The sequence below is a fragment of the Cnephaeus nilssonii genome, assembly GCF_951640355.1.
Source record: "Cnephaeus nilssonii genome assembly, chromosome: 7".
In the NCBI taxonomy this organism is placed as follows: domain Eukaryota; kingdom Metazoa; phylum Chordata; class Mammalia; order Chiroptera; family Vespertilionidae; genus Cnephaeus; species Cnephaeus nilssonii.
This window is the reverse complement of record NC_137078.1, coordinates 100,304,988-100,328,435: the sequence shown is the minus strand read 5'-3', so window position 1 is coordinate 100,328,435 and position 23,448 is coordinate 100,304,988. Positions and strand designations below refer to the sequence as shown.

The 23,448-nt window shown below is 47.5% G+C and overlaps 1 protein-coding gene across 9 annotated transcripts in view; it reads left to right on the top strand.

Moving 5' to 3' along the window:
- The first annotated feature begins 253 nt into the window (after positions 1-253).
- The window catches only part of CAMTA1 (calmodulin binding transcription activator 1), a 675,317-nt gene continuing 652,122 nt past the window's right edge, over positions 254-23,448 (top strand). For all 9 annotated transcript variants that reach the window (XR_013813787.1, XR_013813788.1, XM_079777254.1 and 6 more), the window contains exon 1: positions 254-385. Coding sequence is in view for 7 of the 9 variants with exons in the window: in XM_079777254.1 (XP_079633380.1) it covers positions 341-385 (45 nt within the window). In the remaining 2 variants the exon portion in view is untranslated. The remainder of the gene's footprint in view (positions 386-23,448) is intronic.

Genomic DNA, 23,448 nt, shown 5'->3' with positions numbered 1-23,448 from the left:
CTCTGGCCACTGGGAAGCTTTGTTTAGGTCCGGAAGGCGGGCTTTCCTGAGAGTGGGTGGGGAGGGGGCGTTGATTCTGAACCAATCCTTTCATTCCGTTGGGTGGTGACCAGCCAATGGGCCGGAGGGATAGGACGCTCCTCCCGGAGAGTAGTGAGACCCCTGGTGCGAGGCGATTGGTGGCGGGACTGATGAGTGGCAGCTCGCTAACCCAACAGGCGTAGTGCGTGGGCCGCGGGGCGGGGCCAGGGCGGGTGCGCGGCGGCGGCGGGGTGGCTGGGCCGGCGGCGGCGGCGGTACGAGGCGCGCGCTCGGGGTCCCGGTCGCGAGGAGGAGGAGGATGTGGCGCGCGGAGGGGAAATGGCTGCCGAAAACAAGCCGGAAGGTAAGAGCCGGAGCGTGAGGGCTGGGGGCGGCGTGGCGGGCGGCGGGACCCGGCCCCGCCGGACATCCCGGGCATCGGCGGCGCCGGGAGGGAGCGCGGGGGCGCGGCGGCGGGGACGGGCGGCGGGTGCCCCGGCCGGGGAGGGGGCGGTGGGTGGGGGGGCGGAGCGCGGCTGGTCCTGAGGTGACTCGCGGGGCGGTGGAGCTCGGCACCGCACACCCCCACCCGGGGGCGGGCTGGGGCCGGAGGGGCGGGGGGCCGGCGGGCGGGGGCCGGGCCCAGCGAGGAGGAGGAGCCGGCGGAGGGAGGGCCGGCGCCTCCCCCACCCGGACCGGGCATCCCCGCCGCTCCGGGGCCCGTGGCGCGGCCCCCGCCCCTCGCCCCCCGCGCCGGCCTGATGGGGGCCGCGGGGCGGAAAGTTTATCCGCCTCGGGCCCCCTCCGGCCTCGCGCCCCACTGCCCCGGGCCGGTCCCCGTCGGGGCACGGCCGGCGCTCACCCTCGCCGCCCCGGCTCTCGGGCGGCAGGGCCATGCGGACTCTGTCCAGCATCACCCTCGAGCCCTGTGGGCGCCTCCCAGAGCCGGCGGGGTCCCCGCGTTTCTCCCCACCAGGGGGACCCCGTCCTGCTGAGCGTCCCCGGGCGGGAGGGCCTGGTGTGACCCCTCCCCCTTCCCTTCCTGGGAGGGGTCCTGCGCACATCCCCGCCCCTCGCCTGGTTCCTCTCCTACTCTTGCCCTTGCACCCCTCGCAGCCAGGAGGGTGGGGTCTCCATTTCAATGGCAAGTGAGGACCTCCATACTTCCTTGCCCTTTACCTTCTGTGACCCTGGTCCATCTTTGGCAGAGGGGTCCGTCTCATCCTCATCTCCCGTGGAATCTTTTGGGGCCTCTGCACACCATCTATTGACCCTTTTGCCAGGACAAGGGGACTCGGGCCACCCATGTTCTTTCCTTCCTCACCCAGCGGTTAGTGGGGGCCTGTGCAGCGCTGAAGTCATTTCTAAATGGGAAAGCAGATACTTCGTTCGGATTGTGCACACTTTCCTGGGCGAGGGTGAGCTCATTTCCTGCATACCCTCTGAGTTGTCCTCTTTTCCTTTCGGGAGAAACTGGACATGCCAGGGCTCCCTGCCCGGTTTGTCTGTCTCCCTTGACATGTTCTCTCTCCTCGGAGTTCCTTGGGGTGAGGGTGCCCATCAGATGTAGGGCAGGGCTTCCATTGTGCCTCCTACTGGAGTAAGACGGGGCCACGATAATTACTCCGATGTTGGAGGAAAACCGGGGTGTCATTTGCTTCCAGTTCACTTTCCCCCTGGGTGGGGGCAGCGTGCACCAGTTGACACTACCCCAGCAGGAAGAGAGTCTCGGGCCCCTGTTTTTGGTGTTCCAGTTACTGTCTTCCGTTCAGGAAGAACCAGACTCTGTACACCCTACATTCAAGAGTCTTTGAACCTTCCCTGGAAATAAACTTCCCATGTCTTTTTTAGGAGAACTTATATCCTCCTTATGGCTTCTGTTTCCCAGTCAGCCATATTTAGGGAGCCTGTTACCTTGACTTTTTCTAATTTTCTTAAATTGTATTCATGTTGGCTGGGTAAGAAAGCCATATGCCTTTCCACCCAGAAAAGGGAGTGTAGACACCCGTGTCGCCCACATGCCTTTCGGGAAGGGGTTGCTAGTGTGCTCCTGGTACTAGAACCTTCCTTTGGCCCTGGCGTTGTCCCTCCTGGGATCCAAACATTTCTTTTGATCTTGTAGCTTTCAGGTGAAGGGGAAATTTGGACACGTTTTTCTGCTTCTCTCTCTGTTGGCAAAAAAAGAGATTACAATGATGCTATGTATACGTTTATGTATACATACATGTAAGGTTATATTCATAGATGAAATCACACCCTTGACATGTGCAGAAATGTGCAAGGGTTATATGACCATCTACATTTTGGGTGTTTCTGGGGACTTCGATGTGTAAGAATATATATATATATACACATAGATATAGATAGATATAGATAGATATAGATATATAGATATAGATATGTAATCTTCAAGCTTAGAGAATCAGAAGGCTCATTGATAAATGGCCAGTTCTTACCACTCTTTCATTTGTCATTTGTACTGAACTGAATAAGCAGAATGACATCCTGAATGCTCACATTAAGTGCAGAGGGCTTGCTGATGCTCACCCGGACTGGCATTCTGAATCCAGGAGCAGTATTCTCGGGTTGGTCCTTCATAGGGTTAAAAGTTCTCATCTTCATGTCTTTCCTGCCGTGTAGGGGAAAGAGATTTTCATGTATTTGGGGCAAACGAGAGGAGTGGGTGAGAAGAAGATGTGTTTCTGTGACGGAACTGGAAGTGAAGGGCCATAAATATGTGGCTGTTTTATTTTGGCCATTTAAATAATTGAGAGAGGTTGTGGACATTAGGACGAGGTACTTTTGGGAGGGCCTGGGACACTTGGGACAGGGCGGGAGGGATTGTTCTCCAGGCTTTCCCTGAGTGTCACGGTTTGTGTAAGTCTGATTGCCCTTGGCTCCGGGGCAGGGGCAGTGATGTGAGTCTCCTCCGGTCCCCCCACTTCCTTCCCTCACCAAACTTGGAACGGTTGCTAGCTGCTGTCACTTCTTGACAGGCTGAGTTTGGAGCCTCATCCTCCCCAGCAAGCTCTGTCGGACTCGAAGCATTTGGACCTTCAAGCGCTTTTCTAGCAAGGGCACTCCACCTGGGCTCCCGAGGAGGAGACAGGGCTGCCTGGTGGGGTTGGCCCTTCAGTTAATATTGAGTTATCAGCGGCCATAATACCCATCGCCTCAAAGCACTGCTGTGACCTCAATTTGCTTTTCTTTTGGCTTTTAAAAAGTTCTTATTTTTTTATCCTCTCTGTATCTATACTCAGCTTGATGGAATTGTATATTTTTAGGGTGTAGTATTTACTGACCCTTGGAAAACAAGGTGACAACCTGCTGTATATGTTGGCGTTTTCCCAGTAGAGGCATCACTTCCGGTGGTGGATCCTGGCCTGCCGACTCCACACCACCGATGCCTTAGAGAGTTTCCCTTGCTAATCGGGTGCTCCATGCACCGGGCAGTGGAAGGACATGGTAAAGGTCAGAAGAACACACTTGAGGTTAGTGTGTAAAGTTAGGCTCTTTCCTTTGAGTTCAGTACGGTTGTGCTTCGGGGTCACCCGTCCCCATGGAGTACTGGAGCTCAGCTTTGCTGCTCTTCCAGGGTGATGTGTTCTCTTGTAGCTAGTCAGGCAGGATGGGTTCTCCTGACCTCCCTCACTGTCTCCTCCCCTACACCCTTGTACCCCAGCTCTTTAGGCAAGGTTGGGTGGCCCCTGGAAGGTCTCTTGAAGACCTGGCTTATCCTGCATCTGGGAAATGTGGGTTTCTCCATCTCACCGCTCAGTGGATTCAGAATGTTGACGTGGTCACAGCAACCTCTGCTCAAGGTCAGATTGGGTCAGATTTTCCTTTCGGAAGGGGAGGGATGCTCTTGCTTGCTCTTTGAGACATATTTATATATCCTGCTTATGTGTGTTTTTCCATTTCTTTAGTTTTTAGGCTTTCCCCCTAAAATAGCCTATCCTTTGGGGTCAAGTGGCATTGTTTTAGTCCTCTGCTTGTCCTAGGTGTGGCCCATGTGCTGGTGGGATTATAATTCTTTCTGACTGGTTGTGAGGTAGCCCATATGATGGCTTTTTCCCCACTTCTTCATTCCTTTGGGCCATTCTTTGTTTCCTGTTTCCTAAGGTTTGGAGGAAGATGTCTTTGTGTACAGTTGTACTTCTTTCTAATTTCCTTATGGGAAAAGCAACAGAAGGCGATTCTCGTGTTCTCTTCCTTTCCCCTCATTGTGCCTATTGCCTCCTTTGGGGGGCCCTTGAATTGGTTATTCTGGAGGAAGTTGTTTTTACTCCATATTTCCATCACTGAGCACATTCATTCCAGAGACGTGTACTGAGCTGTTGTGTGCGAGGATCCGGGGAGGGGGTGTTATCTGACTACCTGAGGCCATAGGGGTCTTGTTAGCCTTTTAATACAAACGACATTTCAGTGTATCTTGTACTTGTCTTTTTATATAATCTTGTAAGGAATTCTTTTCTGTATTTAATTATTTGGATTATCATCATACAAAAATATACTCTAATAGTGTACTATTCCATTGAGCTTTTCCAGCCCTGCAGGACTGGAGAGGGTGGAGGGGACCTCTAGAGAGACATTTGACAGTTTTCCCTTAGACTGCCTGTGTGTGTGTGTGTGTGTGTGTGTGTGTGTCTAGAAAAAAGTAAAGTCAACCTTCTTTTTAAATGTGTAGGCATAACTTTTAGGTCATTTGGACATACAGTTGGTTGGAGTGCCTGTTTAACATTTGAACAGCAGCATTCGGGGTATTGTATAGGACATGAAATCAAATGCCCCCTTTACAGAAGGAAGTGATAGAAAAATGACTTTGTCTTATGATTACCTGAGATGTTTCATATTATCAGAAAGTAAGAACTACGGGAGCTGCTGTTACATTTTCACTGCCTGGAATATTGTATCCAAACTTAATGCCTGATTGTGGTGACCATTCTTAGGCTGGGTTTCTGGTATAATCATCACTGCTTTTGTTTATTATGTGACTTTTAATACTTTACACTTTTAAATGGCGCTGTTATTGGTATCTCCTCCTCCTCTTTCGGTAAATAGCCTCAGATTATTTTTGGATGCAGGTATGGTATACATAATGATGACAATAATGGTAAAGAATTGACCTGAAATGCGCTTTTTCTTTTTCTTCTATGTTAAATCAGATTTAACTTCCACTATGTCTGCAGAAACCAGTCCTGCTAGTATTTCACTCTTAAGAAGAACTCTTGTTGAGGATCGTTGTGTCTGTGGTTTGGCAGTGCTTTATTCATGTGAACATGTGGCTGAATATTTTTTGTGGTGACATGCAATATGTGTTTCTTTTGTATTTCCATTAAAACAGATAATTTCTTAAAATGTTCGGTATCTTCTAGAATCACTTACCATGCTCATTTTTTTTTTCTAGATGATTTCAATCCTATTTCCCTTTCCCACATAAAGAGGTTTCTTTATTGCCCTTGCCATCATCATTATTATAAGAGAGTATTTGTAGCTCTACTGTATTCATAGCCTATCATTCAGTAAAGAGGGGTGCCCCATTCCTTTTGTCCTGTAGTAAGAGGCAGTGTTACTTCTTGTTTCCCTGAGTTTAGGGTGATGGGGTGGGGTTTAAGCCACTAGGTGGAGGGGTGATAGTCATATCTGCAAATGGATAGTCTCCCTGGGTGGAACACTGTGTCCTTCAGGCATCTCTCTGGGCCTCGTGTAGGGTTCTGGAAATTGGTTTTTGCTGCATTTAGCCATCCTTCTGTCTCTTTGGCTTGACAATGGTAAATTTCTTTGGGCACAGCCAACAAGTGTACTGCTCATTTGGGGCCTTCATTCCCAAGGACGTGTGGGTCTTCTGATGCTGCTTTGCCTGTTAAGGTGCTATGTGTCGTCCTTGTGTGCTTGAGTAGGACGTGTTCTCACCCTACTTCTTTGTCCAGGTAACATGAATAAGAGCGCACGGTCATTCCCTCTATTTCCAGGTTGTAGTGTGTGATGTAGGGCTTTTTTTTGAATACCTAATCAGGTTTGGATATGGGCTGATCCTTGTATTGTGTGCCATCAGTGGCTGTGGATCCATCAGTCCTGTGTTAAGATGTGTGACTATCTGTCGTAGAAAGCGGGGCTGGTAAACATGTAGATGGTCTCCCATCCCATGGATACTCGTCATGTATTTGTAAGCAGAATGTTCTGTATATATTGACAGTGGACAGCAGTCCCCGATTTTTTACGTGGTGAGACAAAGCAAGGTTTTCTTTTCTTTTTTCCTTCTTTCCCATCAGTATGCTGGCTGTGTGCTTCTCAGGTTGTATTGCATCTCTCTGCTTTGAACGCCATTGCTTGTAGAAGGTCATGGGCCTCCGTGTGTAAAGGTTGGTAATGCTTCCTGAGCATTTTTAGCTCATTACCCTGGACTAAAAGAGAAATATTATGTACCCCACTGCAAGCAGAGGCCAAGTGTCAGCCACGTTCCTTCCCTTCTCACTTTTTTCAGGGGGTTGTTCATTTACCTTCACTGATGGACATCAGAGGTGGGACGACCAGAGATCTTTTTTACATGGTGCTTCTGGGTTCCCCCTGCGTTTGGTTTCTTCCTGGTAGGGTTGCATGTCCTCTTATCGAGTCCTTTGCTCATTTGCAGAAGTGCAGTCACTTTTTATTTTATTTTTTCAGACTTAGCCAGGCCTTTCGAGTCATGTACTGTACTATGTTCCTTCCGGAGAGCGTTAGGGAGCGTGACTGCGGGGCGATGGCGGGTTTGGGGCTGTGCTCCTCTGCTCTGCCGTGTGGTTTGTAGTTACAAGTGCGCAAAGTGACGCGCCTGGAAGGAAACGTTTGGGACTGAGTTCTTAACGTTTCAAACACGTCACCACCCGGAGACCATTCCTCACCACTGATCTCACTTCCTAATGTCATCTCAAATCTCTCCCTGCCTTCTCACAAAAAGAAAATCCAGAAACAACAATCCTAACAAAACCCCACCAAGGCAAGCCGGGCAGGCCCGCCCTGACTGCTCCGCTCCCCGCCCCGCGCCGCCCCGCCAGCTTTGGACACGCCGCTGAACTGGTACTTTTGTACCTGCGGTCTTCTCTGGTTGACAGGTGAAAAGCCTGTTGGAACACAGCGCTCAGGCATTGACTAGACTAGGCATTGTCTCCATTTCCCCTTATCAGTTACCACAGGTAAGATTATGTATTTAGTCACTTAAAACACTTGCAGAGTGAATCATTTTCCTCCTTTGTTCCCACCTCACCGTCGGACAGAATACTGGGATGTGGCTTCTCATATTAATAGTAAATGACCTGTCCCTGCTTTGTGTCCAGCACCTGTGAGGAAATGGGGAACTCACTCCCGACAACGCAGTCTGACAAGTCCGACTCGGACGTCTCTCTGGCCTGTGTATGATGGTGGAGGTGATTATTCCTTCAGCTAAACCTAGTGTCGGTAACTTGTGATAAGAAACACAGATGTTTAAGTTTATTTCATCTTTTTTACACTGTTTAGCAAGATGTATCTCTGTGTTGTATTAGAATGGTACTCTTGCAACTAAAATTAAAGAAAAGAAAAGAAAGAAAAACAAAGGCTTTTTTTCCAGTTTTGAAAAAGGTTTTATCTTTTTTTCTTCTTCAGCAGGGTTGATTTAGAGTGCCAGGAAGCGTTTCTGAAGGCACAGCAATACAATCAAGAATTAATCTTTTAAAACTTAGATTTGGTTCTCAGTCCTTGTCTGAAAAGTTATTTCTGAGGATGTATGTGCCCCATTGGCTTTCTGGGGCACTTGGATATGAAACCATTTGGAAGCGATAAAAAGAAATTGTTACAGAGTGTGAAATTATCAAATAGAAAGAAAAAAGATGCAGTAGTGAAGAAATTACCCATTTATCGTTAAAAATAATCTCCAAGTGATGATTGGGAGTGTCAATTCAGGTATTCTCGGGAAAAACGGAACGTTGACGTGCTTACCCTGTTGAAATCGGCAACTATCCCTGTTATACGAAGAACTCTCCAAAATGGGGCTGCTCAGAAGATAAAGAAGCTGATGGGATTGCTTATTTTAAAATGTTAAGTGTTTTTTCTCTTTTTAAAAAGTAATTGAAATAAAATAACCCTTCTTAGTGAAGAAAATGTAAACTCTTAATGGAAGTTCAGCAGAATGAAACATTTGAAGAGTGAAGATTGAAGATAAGGGTTTTTTATTGCTAATCCACAAGGGGGTAGTGATGCTCTATCAGAGACTTGTGGTGGAAATGGGAGGTGATCTCTTAACATTTTAGATTTACAGATAAAACCGGTCTGTTTGCATTTTCACTTAGTAAGATTTCCTTTTTAAAATCTTCCTTGGCAAAATTATTTATTGCTTAAATTTTTATAAAATTCATTTTGGGGGAATGGTTACATTAAGCCACCTGAATGGTAAAGGAGGGAGAATGTCCTTGTAGTTTTGTGCTTTGGAGATGTTACCAAGGATCTGAGGTCACTTATAATCTTCAATTTCCTGGGAAACATTAGGAATCTAGGAATCAGTTATTTAAGTGACCCGAATAAAAGGATTTTAGTGTCTAAACTTTACAGAAGTTTTTATTACTGGTTGTATTTTCAGTTCTGCTGAGAGATGAAAAATGTGAATAACCGATACCACTAGCTGCTTTTAATAGTTCTAAGTAAATCAGATTTTTATAATCTTTTTTATTAGTTTATACTACATCATTAGATGAAAGCATTTTCCCCTCTCACATAAAGATTCCAGTAGCTTGCCTCAAGTCATGAGCTTCATCCCATTTTATTCAGAATTCCTTAAAATTAGGGGTGGCTTGGCAATGCCAGGTAGTTTTCAAAGAAGAAATCAAACTGGGTATATTGTGTGCTCTTTTCTGAATGAGAGGGCACGTGGTGGGCTAAGGATTTAAGGTGAGGATGGGACTACATTCTGCTGGTTTAGCAGCAACTAAAATCTTTAAAAAAGTATTTTTAACAAACATATGAAATAGTCCCATGGTTTAGAAGTTAAGCTTGTTTGTAGCATATTCTAGTATATTTTTCATTTTTGGTTTAGGGAAAAGGTTGTTAGTACAGCTTTTCTCTCTCTCTTTTTTCCCCTCCACCTTCCCTTGGTCTGAGCAAGGGCTTTTTCTGTTTTATCTCCTTTATTAAATGACTGGTAATTTCACATCCCCAACGATACAGTTTCTTCACGGACTATCCTAAGCTCTGCTGGGAGCTGGACTATGACGTCAGCATTTCCATTCATGAATTTGATTTTTCTAAACCTCTTTTCTTCTTTTGTATTCCTGAGCTGCCTTCTGGCACACGCACAAATCAGTTTACCATCAGTCAGCCCATAAATCAGCGATAAAAGGTAAAACAAAAGATAAGATGCTGGGGCTGTTTCGATAGAACTCTAGTTGCTCATGCTGATTCGAATCAGTGTAGTTTGGACAAGGTTTCTGGAGAAACAGATTGAAACCTAAAACAGTCAGCTTAATTATCCCATGATTTGGTGGGTTGAGCTGTATTGTGGCCATCCTGACACTACGTTTTTGTACTCCCATGAAGTTCAGAGAGCTGGGCTGTCGCTCCTTTGTTATAAAGGAATGTTTCTGTTGTAATTTGACTAAATCAGAGCATTCCGCTTTATTTCGGAGAGCTTGGGCCTGGAGATTAAATTAGGTTCTACTCAAAATACTTTTGGGATGCATTTGGATTTTTGGGGGGATATTTTGTCACTCTTGGAATATTTATTTCATTTCAATTTTTGTTGTTAATTTTCACCTGAGGACATTTTTCCCATTGATTTTTAGAGAGTGTGAAAGGTAGGAAGGGTTGGGGGAGGAGAGAGAGAGAGAAAGAAAGAGAGAAGAGAAGAGGAGAGGAGAGGAGAGACACATCAGTTTGTTGTTCCACCTATTTATGCATTCTTGAGTTGATTCTTGTGTGTGCCCTGACCAGCCACTGAACCCGCAGTCTTGGTGTACCAGGATGCTGTGACCAGCTGAGCTACCTGGCCAGGCTCTGGAGGTATTTTAGATGACTCTGTCTGGTACATGCATTTTGCATGGGCTGCAGTTGTGGCTGTAAGCAGCAGAGTAGCCCTAGCGTTGGAGTTAGGTTTCATCTCCCCGAGGTTGTGCATTCGCGGAGCTGTTGACTCCGGTTTCTCCTCCAGGGAGGTCACTGCTTGTAATTGAGTGCTGCGTGCCAGCAGTTCTGGAAGCAGTCTGATGTGGAGTTTTCCTCTGCAGGCCCAGTGCGTTTGAGGCTGAGCCTCTGGCGTGTGGCATCTTGCGAGCCTCCTGTAGTTGATGAATGGTGAGCTTTACAAAAGTTCATTTTCTCCGCTTTCTTGGGGGTTTGTTGACTTTCTAGACATTAATTGCCAAGAAACATTTAGATGTTTCAATTTAGAATGTGTTCTATTTAGAAATCACTGTAGCTCACTTACAATTTCTGGTGAGAGTAGGTGATTCAAACTGCAACCATTTTGATTGATTCCCAGGGTTACTCCTGAGATGACTTTAAGGCTCATGACAACAGCAGCGATGCCGGCTCCTCCCACCCTTAAATGAATCCAGGGCTTTGTGCTCCTTCAGGTTGAACCGAGTGGTCGGATGGGGGACAGGCATGTGTGGTCTGCTCTTTAGCATTCTCCTTGGAGGAGGTGCTCTGAGGAGAACAGTCAGAGCAAGGGGACATGAATAGCATTTGAAGATGATGTAAATGATACTCATTTTCTCTAAGAACTGAATTGTTTTAAAATTATTTAAATACAATTTTTAGGAAAGATTCTAATCGTAAATATTATTTATTATGATTTTTTAATCCTCACTGAGGATATTTTTTCCGTGATTTTTAGAGACAGTGGAAGGGGCGGGGATTATGTTGGCTGCAGCTGTGTAGGAGGGACATGAACCCCCGTCACGGAAGTGCCTCCTTCCTGGTTACGTAGAGGGCCTGACTTTTTAGGTCTGTCTAACACTTTGAGAGTATTTACTTTAAAAGTGTGAAAAATTGTTAAAGTTGTTGAAAAGATGTACAGCACAAAAATGTTCATTCTGCTGTTACTCCCTATGACACATTTACGCTCTTTATTCTGATAGGGTGAGTGTTCATAGTTTTGGAAAAACAGACTTAAATAACATGCTTTCAGATGGAAAAGTGTCTGTTAACCCCAGACTTTTTATGTTTAAGGTTGGATTGTTTATATTTGTTTAGTTGTTTTTTTCTGGAGTTGATTAATACAACTGTTATTAAAATGTATTGATTGCCAGTAATTCAGTAAATAGCTTCCTATTAGGAAACGCGTGGGGGTGGGGGCGTTTCGGTGGACCCACAGTCATTGATCACGTAGCGTCTTCACTTGGGCGTGCTCCCTGGGCTGCTACAGGCCTGGCATTTGGAGATGGCTTGAATATAATTTATTTTTTGAAAGTTTTGTTCATATTTAAAGCTACTGAGGGGCAAGTTAATGTTTCTTGTGTTCTTGCCAAGATTCTCTGCTTGATGCTTTCCGTCTCTGCCATTATGAAAGGTGCTGGCTGAATTATTTGCTTTGACAAAGCTTCTGGTGGAGGTCTCTTCCTCGTTTAATTTTATTGATAGAGGCTGTTGTGCTTAAAAGGAAAGGATGACAAGCAGAAGGCGGTGAGTGGGTACTCAGTATTTTGAAGTACTTGTCTTTCTTCTGAGGGGTCCTCCAGAAATTGATCCCAGCTTACTTGACCAAATTCAAGGCCCAGAGATTTATTCCAGACGTCCTGGGCGGCGAGGAGCATCAGTCTTTCTCCCCTGAATCTGATTATTCTGCATCTGACCCAGGCTGCCTGGATGGGTGTCTTCTGATGCAAATCTGGTGATAGTGGCAACCTTTCTAACGGGGCCGAGTATCCTTGACAGCTGTTATCTGTCCTCTCCAGGTATTTTTAGTCTCCAGCCTCTGTGGCCACGTCTGGAGGAAGGGAGGATGGATTTAGCTGCTCTGGTGCCACTCCAAGTTGCTGCGGGTGCTGTCCGCTGCCTTCAGCAGCCTGCCTTCGTCTCGGCCCGGCTCTGATGAGGCTCTTTGCCCTTGTCATCGGGTGAAAAAGCAAACACAGAAGTCATTTGTTTAATAAGAACGAAAGCCATGAGTTTCAGAATGCTTTTAAAAATAAACAATGGTTAGTGGTGATGGTGCACAACAAGGTGAATGTAGTTAAGGCCACTAAATTGTATACTACAAAAGGGTGAAAATGGTAAATTCTACATTATGACTATTTTACCACAATTAAAAAAAAGACTCCAGGTGGATTCAAAATCTAAGGAGCAAAGTAGCAATGAGGTCCTAACAGTAAATATATGGCAATATTTTCATTACCCCATTGGGGGCTTGTGCCTTAAATAGGGTCAAAATCTCCCTCCCCCCACTGCCCATCTCTTCTTCTCTTCCCCTTCCCCCTCTGCCTCTCTGTCTCTGTCTCTCACACGCACACGCATACGCAGTGGTAAGCAGGCTCTGAGGTCCATTTATACAGTGAGCTCTAAGGAGGAGTGGTGAGGATCCATTGGACTGCTGATCATTTCGAGGGGGTAGGGTGAAAGGAGATTGGGAGAGAAAGGGACTGCAGCAAGGGGTCCTGGCACCTCAACCTGTTTCCATCAAACAGCATAAAAGAAAGAATATTAACTCCCAAGTGGATTTGTGTTCAGTTGTTGCAGTGGGTAAACTTTCTGCAGAGAATATGTCCACTGTAGCTACACACATGAGGCCAGGCACCGTCAGCCAGCGGCCTGGGGGTGGAGTGAATCAGCAGTGGGCATGTGCTGAGTGGTGGCGAAGCAGGCAGGGCACACTGGCTGGAGGTGGTCTTTGCAGGCTTTGCCCTGTGTGGATTCTCAGGTTGAAGCAGTCCAGTCTCATTTGGGGGATGTCAGTCCAGTTTGAATACTTGGGGGGTCCTTGCTTTTCCCTTGTTGTGGACCACTAAACCTGAAAGGTTGGGGGCAGCCGTCCAAAGAAAGGGAGACGTTGCCTTGGAAGAGGGACTAGGGGGCTGAAAACAGCAGACTGCCTCTGTATGAGCGTAGGTGGCCACCTGTATGCACGTTTGTTTGGCTTTTCCCTGGCATATCCTTCCTGCCTCTATTCTCTGGTTTTTCTTGATTTCTCATGGTAGAGGAAGGCATCAGATTGTAGTAGACAGGTGGGAGACTGTGAAGGAACAGTAGTTTGGAGGTTCTTTGTAAGGGCTAATAGCCCGTATGCCGTGAATCTTCTGAATACTACACAGCTGTTTAGTAATTAGTGTCTCCTAGTGATGACCTTGAGTATATTCAGAAAAGCAACACTTAGTATGTTCTACTTACCAAAAGAGGAAAGTATGTAATGTTTTAAAAACACAGCCATCAGAGTAGCTTTTAGTACTTAAAGGGATTTGATTGCTTTTTTAATAACTTTATTAAGATATAATTCATATACCATAAAATTCATTCTCTTAAAATATATAATTCAGTGGTAATTAATATGCTTATACAGTTGTACAGCTATCTGCACTCTCTCTTTCCAGAGTATCTTCACTCCAAAAAGAAACCTGTATCTATTAGTAGGCACTCCCCCTCCTCCCCTCCCCCATCTCTAGGCAATCAGTAATCTCCTCTTCTTCATGCATTTGCCTGTTCTGGACATCCTATCTAATAAAAGAGTAATATGCAGATTGACCATCACTCCAACACACAAGATGGCTGCCCCCATGTGGTCAAAGATTCTGCCCCCATGTGGACACAAGATGGCTACCACAAGATGGCCACCACAAGATGGCCAGCAGGGGAGGGCAGTTGGGAGGGACCAGGCCTGCAAGGGAGGGCAGTTGTGGGCAATCAAGCCTGAAGGGGGGAGGGCAGTTAGGGGTGACCAGGCCGGCAGAGGAGGGAAGTTGGGGGCAAACAGGCTGGCAGGGGAGAAGTTAGACATCAATCAGGTTGGCAGGGGAGTTGTTAGGGGGTGATCAGGCTGGCAGGTAGAAGCAGTTAGGGGCAATCAGGAAGGCAGGCAGGCGAGCAGTTGGGAGCCAGCAGTCCTGGATTGTGAGAGGGATGTCCAGCTGCCCGTTTAGGCCCTATCCTACCGGGATCGGGCCTAAACGGGCAGTTGGACATCCCTTGAGGGGTCCCAGATTGGAGAGGGTGCAGGCTGGCCCCCCCCCCACGTATGAATTTTGTGCACCGGGCCTCTAGTTTTATATAAGTGATATCTTACAATATGTGGTCTTTTGTGACTGGCTTCTTTTGGTATAATGTTTTCAATGTTCATCCATGTTGTAGCATATATCAGAACTTGGTTCCTTTTATAGTGGAACAATCTATATCATAAAAGGCCTGTCACGGCATCACGACCAACTACTGGACTCACCAGGAGGTGCATTGATGGGTCCCGCGGCAGCCGCGACTTCTGGAGTGTCTCGGGCTGCCGGCAGCGTCTGCGGAGCGTGTGAGGCTTTGCGGGGCAGCGGCCATGGCCCTAATGGCAGGTTAGGCCTAGGGGACCCTACACGTGCACGATTTAATCGTGCGCTGGGCCTCTAGTACTCGATAAATATGCCACATTTTACTTCTCTCTTCTTCAGTTGATGAACATTTGCGTTATTTTCACTTTCTGGCTATTTTGAATAATGCTGCTATGAACACTGTGCACATGTTTTTGTGTTGTGTACATATGTTTTCAGTTTTCTTGGGTGTATAGCTAGCATTGGAATTGTTGGGTCATGTGGTAACTCTCTTTCATTGAGGAACTGCCAAACTGTTTTGCAAAGTGGCTGCATCATATTACATTCCTGCCAGCAATGTCTGAAGATTCTGATTTCTTCACATCCTTGCTAACACTTGTTATTATCTGTCTTTTTGATTAAAGCTATTCTTGTGGATGTGAAGTGCTATGTTATGTGGTTTTGATTTGCATTTCCCTAATGTCTAATGTTGAATGTCTTTCATGTGATTATAGGCCATTTGTATGTCTTGTCTGCTCTGGAGAAATGTCTTTTGCCCATTTTTGAATTGAGTTGTTTGGTTTTTGGTTGTTAGTTGTAGGTGTTCTTTATTCATTCTGGGTCTCAATCCCTTATCAGATATATGATTTACAAATATTTTCTCCCATTGTATGGGCCGTCTTTTCACTTTCTTGATAGTGTCTTTTGAAGCACAATCAAGTTCAATTTATCTTGTTGCTTATGCTGTCATCATTAAGAAACCATTGCCTAATCTAAGATCATAAAGATTGACACTTATGTTTTTTTGTAAGTCTTATAGTTTTAGCGCTTACATTTAAGTCTCTGATTCATTTTGAGTTAATTTTTGTGTATGTTGTGAGGTGGGTAGACTTCCAGCATCATTCTTTTGCATGTGGATATCCAGTTGTCCCAGCACCATTTGTTGAAAAGACCATTGAAGTATCTTGGCACCCTTGTCAAAAATCACTTGACCATAAATGTGTGGAGTCTCGATTCTAATCTATTGATCTATACACCTATCCTTATGCCAATACCACGCTGTCTTCATTACTGTAGTTTTGTAGGAAGTTTTGAAATCAGGAGGTGTCTGTCCTCCAGCTCGATTTTTTTTAAAGATTGTTTTGGCTATTCTATGTCCCTTGAATTTCCACATGAATATTAGGATCAACTTGTCTATTTCTAAAAAAGAGGCAGTTTTGATATTGATAGGGATTTTGTTAGGTCTGTGGAACAGTTTGGGGAGTCTAAAGCCTTTTTATGGATCTACTCTTTGCTTAACTCAAGCACCCAAGTGGCTTGCCTTAACATTTTTTTGTTCTAATTTATTACTATAATAGGCTGCCTTGGTAAGACATTGTAATTCTCTGGTAGGCTGGAAATGGACTTTTCAGGTTCCAAGAGAGCAAATAGCTAATTCATACAGTCTGCAGGTCTGTGTTTTTTTGATGTGAAAGTTTGCTGATGTCTTGAATGTTTAGAAAAAATGTAGTATTCTTGTTAACGCTTGCTCTGATTAATAGAGAATTAACAGATTCCACATATGAATATATAATTATCAAAGACTTAGAATATGTTACAGTAAAACTGACATTAAAATTTATATTATTCTTATTGGAGGTGTCAGAGATATTTTAGGATCTTGTACTCCTGTGGGGGCCATGTGAATAACTCTTATACTCTCAAGTCAGTTCATTTACTCAGCAAACAATACTGAAGTGCCAGACACAGCGGAGGACAGGCATAGTCCCTGCCCTCATGGGGAAACTGACATTAATCAAGGTGCCCTGTGAAATTACAGCTCATACGGGGCTGGGAAGAGATGAATGCTATGAAGGGAAGTACATGTGTCATAAAAGGATTTGACTAATCTGAGAGGCTGGGGGAAGATTCTTAGGTTAAACTATGAAGGAAAATGGGAATTAATTGAGGGAAAATGAGGGAAAGAAGTTGTAGGTAATTGGGTGGGCTGGCTAGTGAGATGTGTGGGATACTCTGATGCTATTCGGGCTGTTTATAGTTTTTGAGAAAGAGTATCTGAAGACTTGACTCTGGTCTTATTCTGCCCCTTAAGTGCCTCGTGACTTTGAACAGGTAACTCAACCTTCCTGAGCTTATTTGCTTACTGTTTTTTAACCTTATGAGGCAGTGTGCAGCTGTTTTTATTTAGAGATAAAACATACATATGAAAAAATACAGAAATCTAGGCTGTTGATGGATTGTATTAGTATAACTTAAAATAATTATTTTCCATGACCTTCTGTGGTTGGTTTCTTAGGAATGCAATATTGGTAAATTGAATATTTTCTGAAAATTTTCCTAGTTTTTGTGATTAAGATTCACTTCAGTTCTGTATACTCTAGAAGCCTCCCATCTGCGGGGAGCAGATGTGGATGGGACTGATTCAAGGCTGGTCATGGTGCAGGCTGGGATCAGGCCCTGGAGGGACTGGGAAGTCTTGAAGGAGGTGGAATTTGACTGGCATCACTGACAGCAAACATGGTAGTTGGAGGAGAAATTCACTCAGCGGAAGCGCAGCAAAGGCACAGAACAGAGCCAGGAGGGCACGGGGTGGCTGGAGTTTGGTGCATGTGTGTAGATGAGCCTGGCACAGAAGGGAGGGGTCAGGTTGCGGGGGCTTGGAGAGTCCAGCTGGGAGTCTGGATTATGTCCTCTGTTCTCGGAGAGGCTCTCAGAGGTGTGTGTGGCCTTGCTCAGGAGTGGGGTTGATGGGGTAAAAGTCTAGTTTCTGTGAAGGTGCTAATAACGGCCGTGTGCTTACCTCTCCAGCTCTCTCTCCGCTGGCCCGGCATGTGCACGTCTTTCCGAGTCTGATTGTGCCCGAGCACCATGCCCCCCCTTGGCTTTGGTCTTTGCACTTTGCCATCGCCTCGACTTAGAAGGTGCGCCTTCCTCCGGAACACACGCACGCGTACTCACAGCTGCTTTGCTTCGCTGGCCCTCTGGCCTCTGGGTTGCAGCGGAAGTGAGACTTGTTTGAAAAGCCTCCCTGATCTTGCCTCTCCTTCAGTCTGGAGTGCATGCCCTTGTGTGCCCCGTGGTACTCCCTGGCTTTCCTGCCCATTGCATACTTTAGTTGGTATTAGAATTGCTTGTTCACTTCTCTCTCTCCCTCAATTAGATTATATCTTTTGAGGTCAGAGACTTGAGTATCTGGCACCTAGGATGGGCTTAATAATATTTGTTGGTTGAGTGGATGAATGAGCAAAGAGGAAGAATTGGAGCTGGGAAAATAGCTCTTGGCAAGAGTGTCTGTAGCAGTGGGCTGGAGAAGGGAGTTAGTGTGACTGAGTTGTGTGTGTGAGAGAGAGCTACTATTTTATGACTGCTAGACTGGACCTTGAGGGATGAGGAGAATTGAAGGTGACTCCTAGCTTTTGAACCTTAACTGGACTTAGGTGAGGCCGTTACCTGAGGTGGGGAATACAGGAGGGATCTGTTTTGGGGAGACTGGATGCCAATGTACTGGTTCTAATTGGGTAAGTAAATGACATGAGGTAGCCTCAGCATGTTGGTATACAGCAGGGGTGGGGGCCCTTTTTTCTGCCAGGGGCCATTCATAACATACAAAATTACCAGTTTAAATATTAGCCTGCTATATTTGGTCAAACGTTTAATTAACTTACCCCTAATGCCTTGGCAGGGCCAGACCAAATGATTTTGAGGGTCTTATACGACCCACGGCCAGGCGTTCCCCATCCCTGGTATACAACATGACATTGGAAATGTGGGTCGAAGTCATTCATATTGCCTGTTGTTGTCTTCTTCATTGAGCTTTCAGAGAGCAAGGGAGCCTGGTCATGGAGTCCATAGAGGTCAGCTTCCTTGGCACAGGGCAGGGTGGGGAAGGCTGGTGAGTAGATCTGGAGGGGCAGATAGAGATAGCCCGCACAGCCTGGTAGAGTGCATAAGGTTCATGGGACTAGGGACTTTGTTTGTCTTGCTCATTGGACACCTCTGCCCAGAACAGTGCCTATTGATTAAAAGGATGAATGAATCAGTTCAACAAATTAGGAGAAGTCACAGTAGGAGTAAAGTTGTTATGAGAAAAGGGAAGGGACTTGAGGGCAGAAATGTGGGGAATGCTTCCATTTAAGTGTCACCGGAGGGGAGAGCACCAGTGGGGACTGAGAAAGAATGGTCAGAGAGGTAACAGAACAAGAACATAAAGTCAGCGGTGCTAAGTGCAGAGATTGTGAGGAGGTTCTCAGTTGTAATGCTGCAGAGTTTGAATAGAATGAAGACTGAGGAAAAGGTGATGATTTTGTCAGGTAGTGAGGCGAGAGAATGAGAAAGAGGTAGCAAGAGAATAAGATAATTCTTTCAAGGATTTTGTGGTAAATGCAGAGTGCTGGTAAAAATGGTAGTGAAATGATTGATTAAGTCCAAGTTGAGAAAAGAAATCCCTGGGACCTGATGGACTATGGTGTATTAGTTATCTATTGCTGCAGTAACAAATTGCCAAACTTAGTGACTTAGAACAGACACATTTATCACCTGATCCTGGGGTCAGGAGTTCAGGCTAGGTCCCCTGCTTCAGGGCCTCACAGGCTGCATCAGGGTGTTGGTCGGGCTGGGCTCATATTCAAAGGCTCCATTGGGAAAGGCCCCCCCCCCCCCCCCCGCAAACCCGCACGGTGGTTTGAAGGATTCCGTCTTGTGGGCTGTTGGCCAGAGGTACCCTCAGTTCCTTGCCGTGTGGGCCTCTCCAGTCTGGCAACGAGCTTCATCAGAGCCGGCAGGTCCGAAAGGAGATGCCGCCAGCAAGACAGGAGGCACCATCTCTGTCCTCAGCACAGCAGTGACGTCAGCACCCGTGCCCGTTCTGTGGTGAGAAGCAAGCCACTGGGCCCGGGCTCACCCAGGGGCGGGGCTTACAAAGCTGTGTGTTTAAACAAGAGCTGGGGATCACGGGCCCACCATGAAGTTTTCCTACAAGTAGGGAGGGGTCTGGCACTAGGCAGCATTAGATAGAACAGTTCGTCCGAAAGATGCAGAGGTCAGGGTGGGCGCTTTTAGAGAGGGAAGTCTGGGAGGGGAAGTTGCAGGTGGCACGTTCACATACAGCCCTGTGGGTGTGGTGACCCTCTCAGCAAGCCTTCCCTGCCCTCTCTGTTCTGACCAGGGCTGGGGGTAGGTGCCACTCCTGTGAGGTGAGTTAACAGACTGTGTGATAATTGCCGTTGGTAAACCCTTGGTCTTGCTAAGGTTGAATTCTTTCCCAGCAGATTCCGGGCCAGTGGAGGTGTCTGTGCGGCTTGCCTTCGGTGTTGGTGAGGATCACGTGAGGTAGCACACACGGATCTCTTACGTGAGGAAGGGGCACGCAGGCCGACGGGTCCTCTGGTCTCCTTCCCCGTGCTCTGCGGCCAGGCCCCTGTTAACGTGGGTTCACTGTGGTGCGAGTTATTGGACTGGCCTGTGTTTAACACTGTGATGTTGTTAGGGCCTTTCGACTGGACTGTTGGCTTTTATGATAAACGACCCCACACTGCGACACCTTTCAAGTCCTTGAAGTTTTCATTTCTTATTTATTTTTTAAATCTGTCCTTGCTATTCCTTGTCACTCTTTTACTTCTCCCTCTCTGTCACTTTCCAGCTATCCTTGCCCCTCCCCTGTGTGGCTTCTGATCTTCTCTGGGCGTAGCAGCCTGACTATTAGGACTGTGAGGAGTTGAGTAGTAATCAAGCCGGGGATTCGGGTCTGGAAGCCCTTCTCACGGGGAAGCACGTGAGCGTTTGTGGGTGACTTTGTGAAGATCTCCTGGCCTCAGAGTGCATCTTGGCTTCCTCACTGGCTCTGGCTGCGCGTGGATGAGGTGGGGTTTCCGTGGAGCCAAGTTCCATTTGGGAGCGTGGCTGCCGTTTTCCTGCTCTGCAGTGGGAATCGGTGCCACTCTCCCCCTTGGCTTTGGTGAGCTTTGGTGTTTTGGGCTGTAGCGGCTAGTGATAGGTGGCCTGCAGTTTGGGCCAAAACGTGTTGGAGAAGCAAGGGAAGCCTTCCCACCAGGTGACACCATGCGCTGCAGCCTGCCTTTAGGACGGCGAGCCCGGCTTCGGCTCCAGGAAGCTGTGACGTTCCGCAGGGTCCTCTGTGTCTTCTCAGTGCTGGGGCTTTTCTGTCCCAGCCACTGGCCTGGAGTTCGCATTGTTCCTTTGGGGAAGCATTAGTGCCTTCCTAGGGTGAGGGCCTGTGTTCTTCGCAGACAGCACAGCGGCAGTGCGGGGGGCGGGGGGGGGGGCCCGCTCCCGCTCCCGCTCCCCCTCCCGCTGCTCCCGCTCCGCTGCTCCCGCTCCGCTGCTCCCGCTCCGCTGCTCCCGCTCCCCCTCCCGCTGCTCCCGCTCCGCTGCTCCCGCTCCGCTGCTCCCGCTCCCGCTCCCCCTCCCGCTGCTCCCGCTCCGCTGCTCCCGCTCCGCTGCTCCCGCTCCCGCTCCCCCTCCCGCTGCTCCCGCTCCGCTGCTCCCGCTCCCGCTCCCCCCGCTCCGCTGCTCCCGTTCCGCTGCTCCCGCTCCGCTGCTCCTGCTCCCGCTCCCGCTCCCCCCGCTCCGCTGCTCCCGCTCCCGCTCCCCCTCCCGCTGCTCCCGCTCCGCTGCTCCCGCTCCGCTGCTCCCGCTCCCCCCGCTCCGCTGCTCCCGCTGCTCCCGCTCCGCTGCTCCCGCTCCGCTGCTCCTGCTCCCCCCGCTCCGCTGCTCCCGCTCCGCTGCTCCCGCTCCCCCCGCTCCGCTGCTCCCGCTCCCCCCGCTCCGCTGCTCCCGCTCCGCTGCTCCCGCTCCCGCTCCCGCTCCCTGGCCGGTGCCCTTGGCAAGCGTCTGTGCCGTGCCTTGGCGTCTCCTTTTCTAGGGTCGGCATGATGTCTGCTCTGCTCCCCATGGGACCACAGCGGGATTTTCTATGTGACAATGCTTGTTATACGTACATAATACCAAGTAGAATGCCTGCTTTGTTGGGTTGGTTTTGTTGATATTTTACAGGACTCTATTTTTGAGGGCTTTAAAAAATGGTTATCATTGGTACCAGGAATGACAGTGCTGCCTAAAACAATGTCATTTTAAATTCTGTGTAGCTTTTTTCTGAATATGCCCTACTGGAATGTATTTGTACAAATGTGGACACTTAATAAGTGCTCTTTGATTATTTTCAGAATATTGAGTATACTGGCTTCCTAGCCAAATTAAATTTATGCAAGTTCTGTGATCCTGTGATTCATATCTGGAAAGAATAATTTTTTCATTCTGAAATCACTTTAAATACGCTTTACATGAATCTGGTAATAGTGAATCAATTAATGTGATTTCTCAGGTCATAAATCAGGCTTGAACTATTGTAGTATTAATTTCTGTGTAAGCTTCTTAGAACGTCAGTAGTTTTATGGTCTTTTTTAGCTACTTGTTTGCTTTTGAACTCAATTCTAGGCGTTGAACTCAATTTGAGAGCCTAAAATGGTCTGTGCCCCAAATACCATAGAGGTTACTCTTCACTTTCTTATTAGCCGGCCTTTGTAGCGTGAAGTCATTCACCTACCAGGCTTTTCCCTTTAACTGGGGTACACACTTTAATTTTGTCTCTATCCCATAGGAATGTTGCGAAGGTTATTATAGTAGCACTTACGGTGTATTTTAAACTTCTTGAAAAGAGGTACTATGTGAGTAGAAAATATTTTTGTACTGGAGCATATGCTCCCCTCCCCCTCCCCCCACTACCCTTTTGGGGCTCAGAAAAGGATGAAGTTGCCGTGTTTGGAGAACGTGTTGGTTTTCCCGCCTCCGAGGTCGTTGGCCCCGTGCTGTGGAGGGTCTCCAGGACGTGGCCTGTGCCAGACCGCGTGCCCTTTGGTCTAGCAGCCCTGTGCTCAGCCACACATGGGAGTGTTCCTTCTGGTGGTGTCTGTGAATAATACTGCGAGTATTTTGTCTTATTGCTTCATTGTTCAGAGACCAGAGGATGGGTGGCCACTCAGGGTGGCCGTAGGAGAGGGAGAGAGGTTCTTAAGATGACCATGGCCTTTAGTAACTATCCTCATCAGCAGGGCAAGAGATGGGGCCACTCTTGTTCCTTTCCGTGCACTTCTGGGAATGTCTTCATCCAGGAATTTAAAAAATATTTGAGCTTCTATTATTAGCCAGCCCTTAAGTACTGGAGATACCAGAATGAAAAGCCAGACATCCCTTTAAGGATGCCCTTGTTACTGTCTTATTCTGAATATGTTAGAAAAATAGTTATCAGAGAAGAAAAACTGCTCGGTTGGTTTTAGATGCTGAGTGGCGTTAGGGCTTACTAATGGTGGAGTTGTAGATTAACAGGAGGCATTTCTGAGAGGAATGACTGTTCTGTAATTACCCCCGCCCCCCCCCCCCCCCCCCCCCACACACACACACATTTACAAATGGCACCGTGGCGGAGGCTGCCCGCTGATTACGAACTCCATCTCCCTTCCTGGGCATGGAGCCAGACTGCATTTCCCAGCCGCCCTTGCAATTAGGTGTGGCTTTGTGGCCAAATCCTAGCCAATGGAGCAGGGGGAGCAGAGAAGTGGGCCACTTCCAGGCCTGGCCCGTAAACCCTCCGGGCACCGTTGTCTGTGCCCTGCCCTCCCTGCTGGCTGGTGCAGAAGCAGCCGGTGCCCCAGGAGGGCTCCTGCCCCAGGATGGGGGCAGCGTCGGTGCCAGAGCCTCTGCTCGGAGGAGAGCTCGCTGCTGGTCAGGCACACCTGGTTGGGACTTCACATGAACAAGTACATATTTATGGTGCTTGAGCCATGATACAGTTTGTTCTGAGCTAGCCTCCCTAACTGATGGAGGCATGATGCCTGGAATGCTAGGCCAAACTGGTGAGGTTAGTGAAGGGGCTAAGGATTTGAGACTCTGCTTAATTTTGATTATTTATGTGTCAGGTAATATGTACTGACCAGTGAATTTTAAGAATCAGTTTACGTCATGGTAAAAT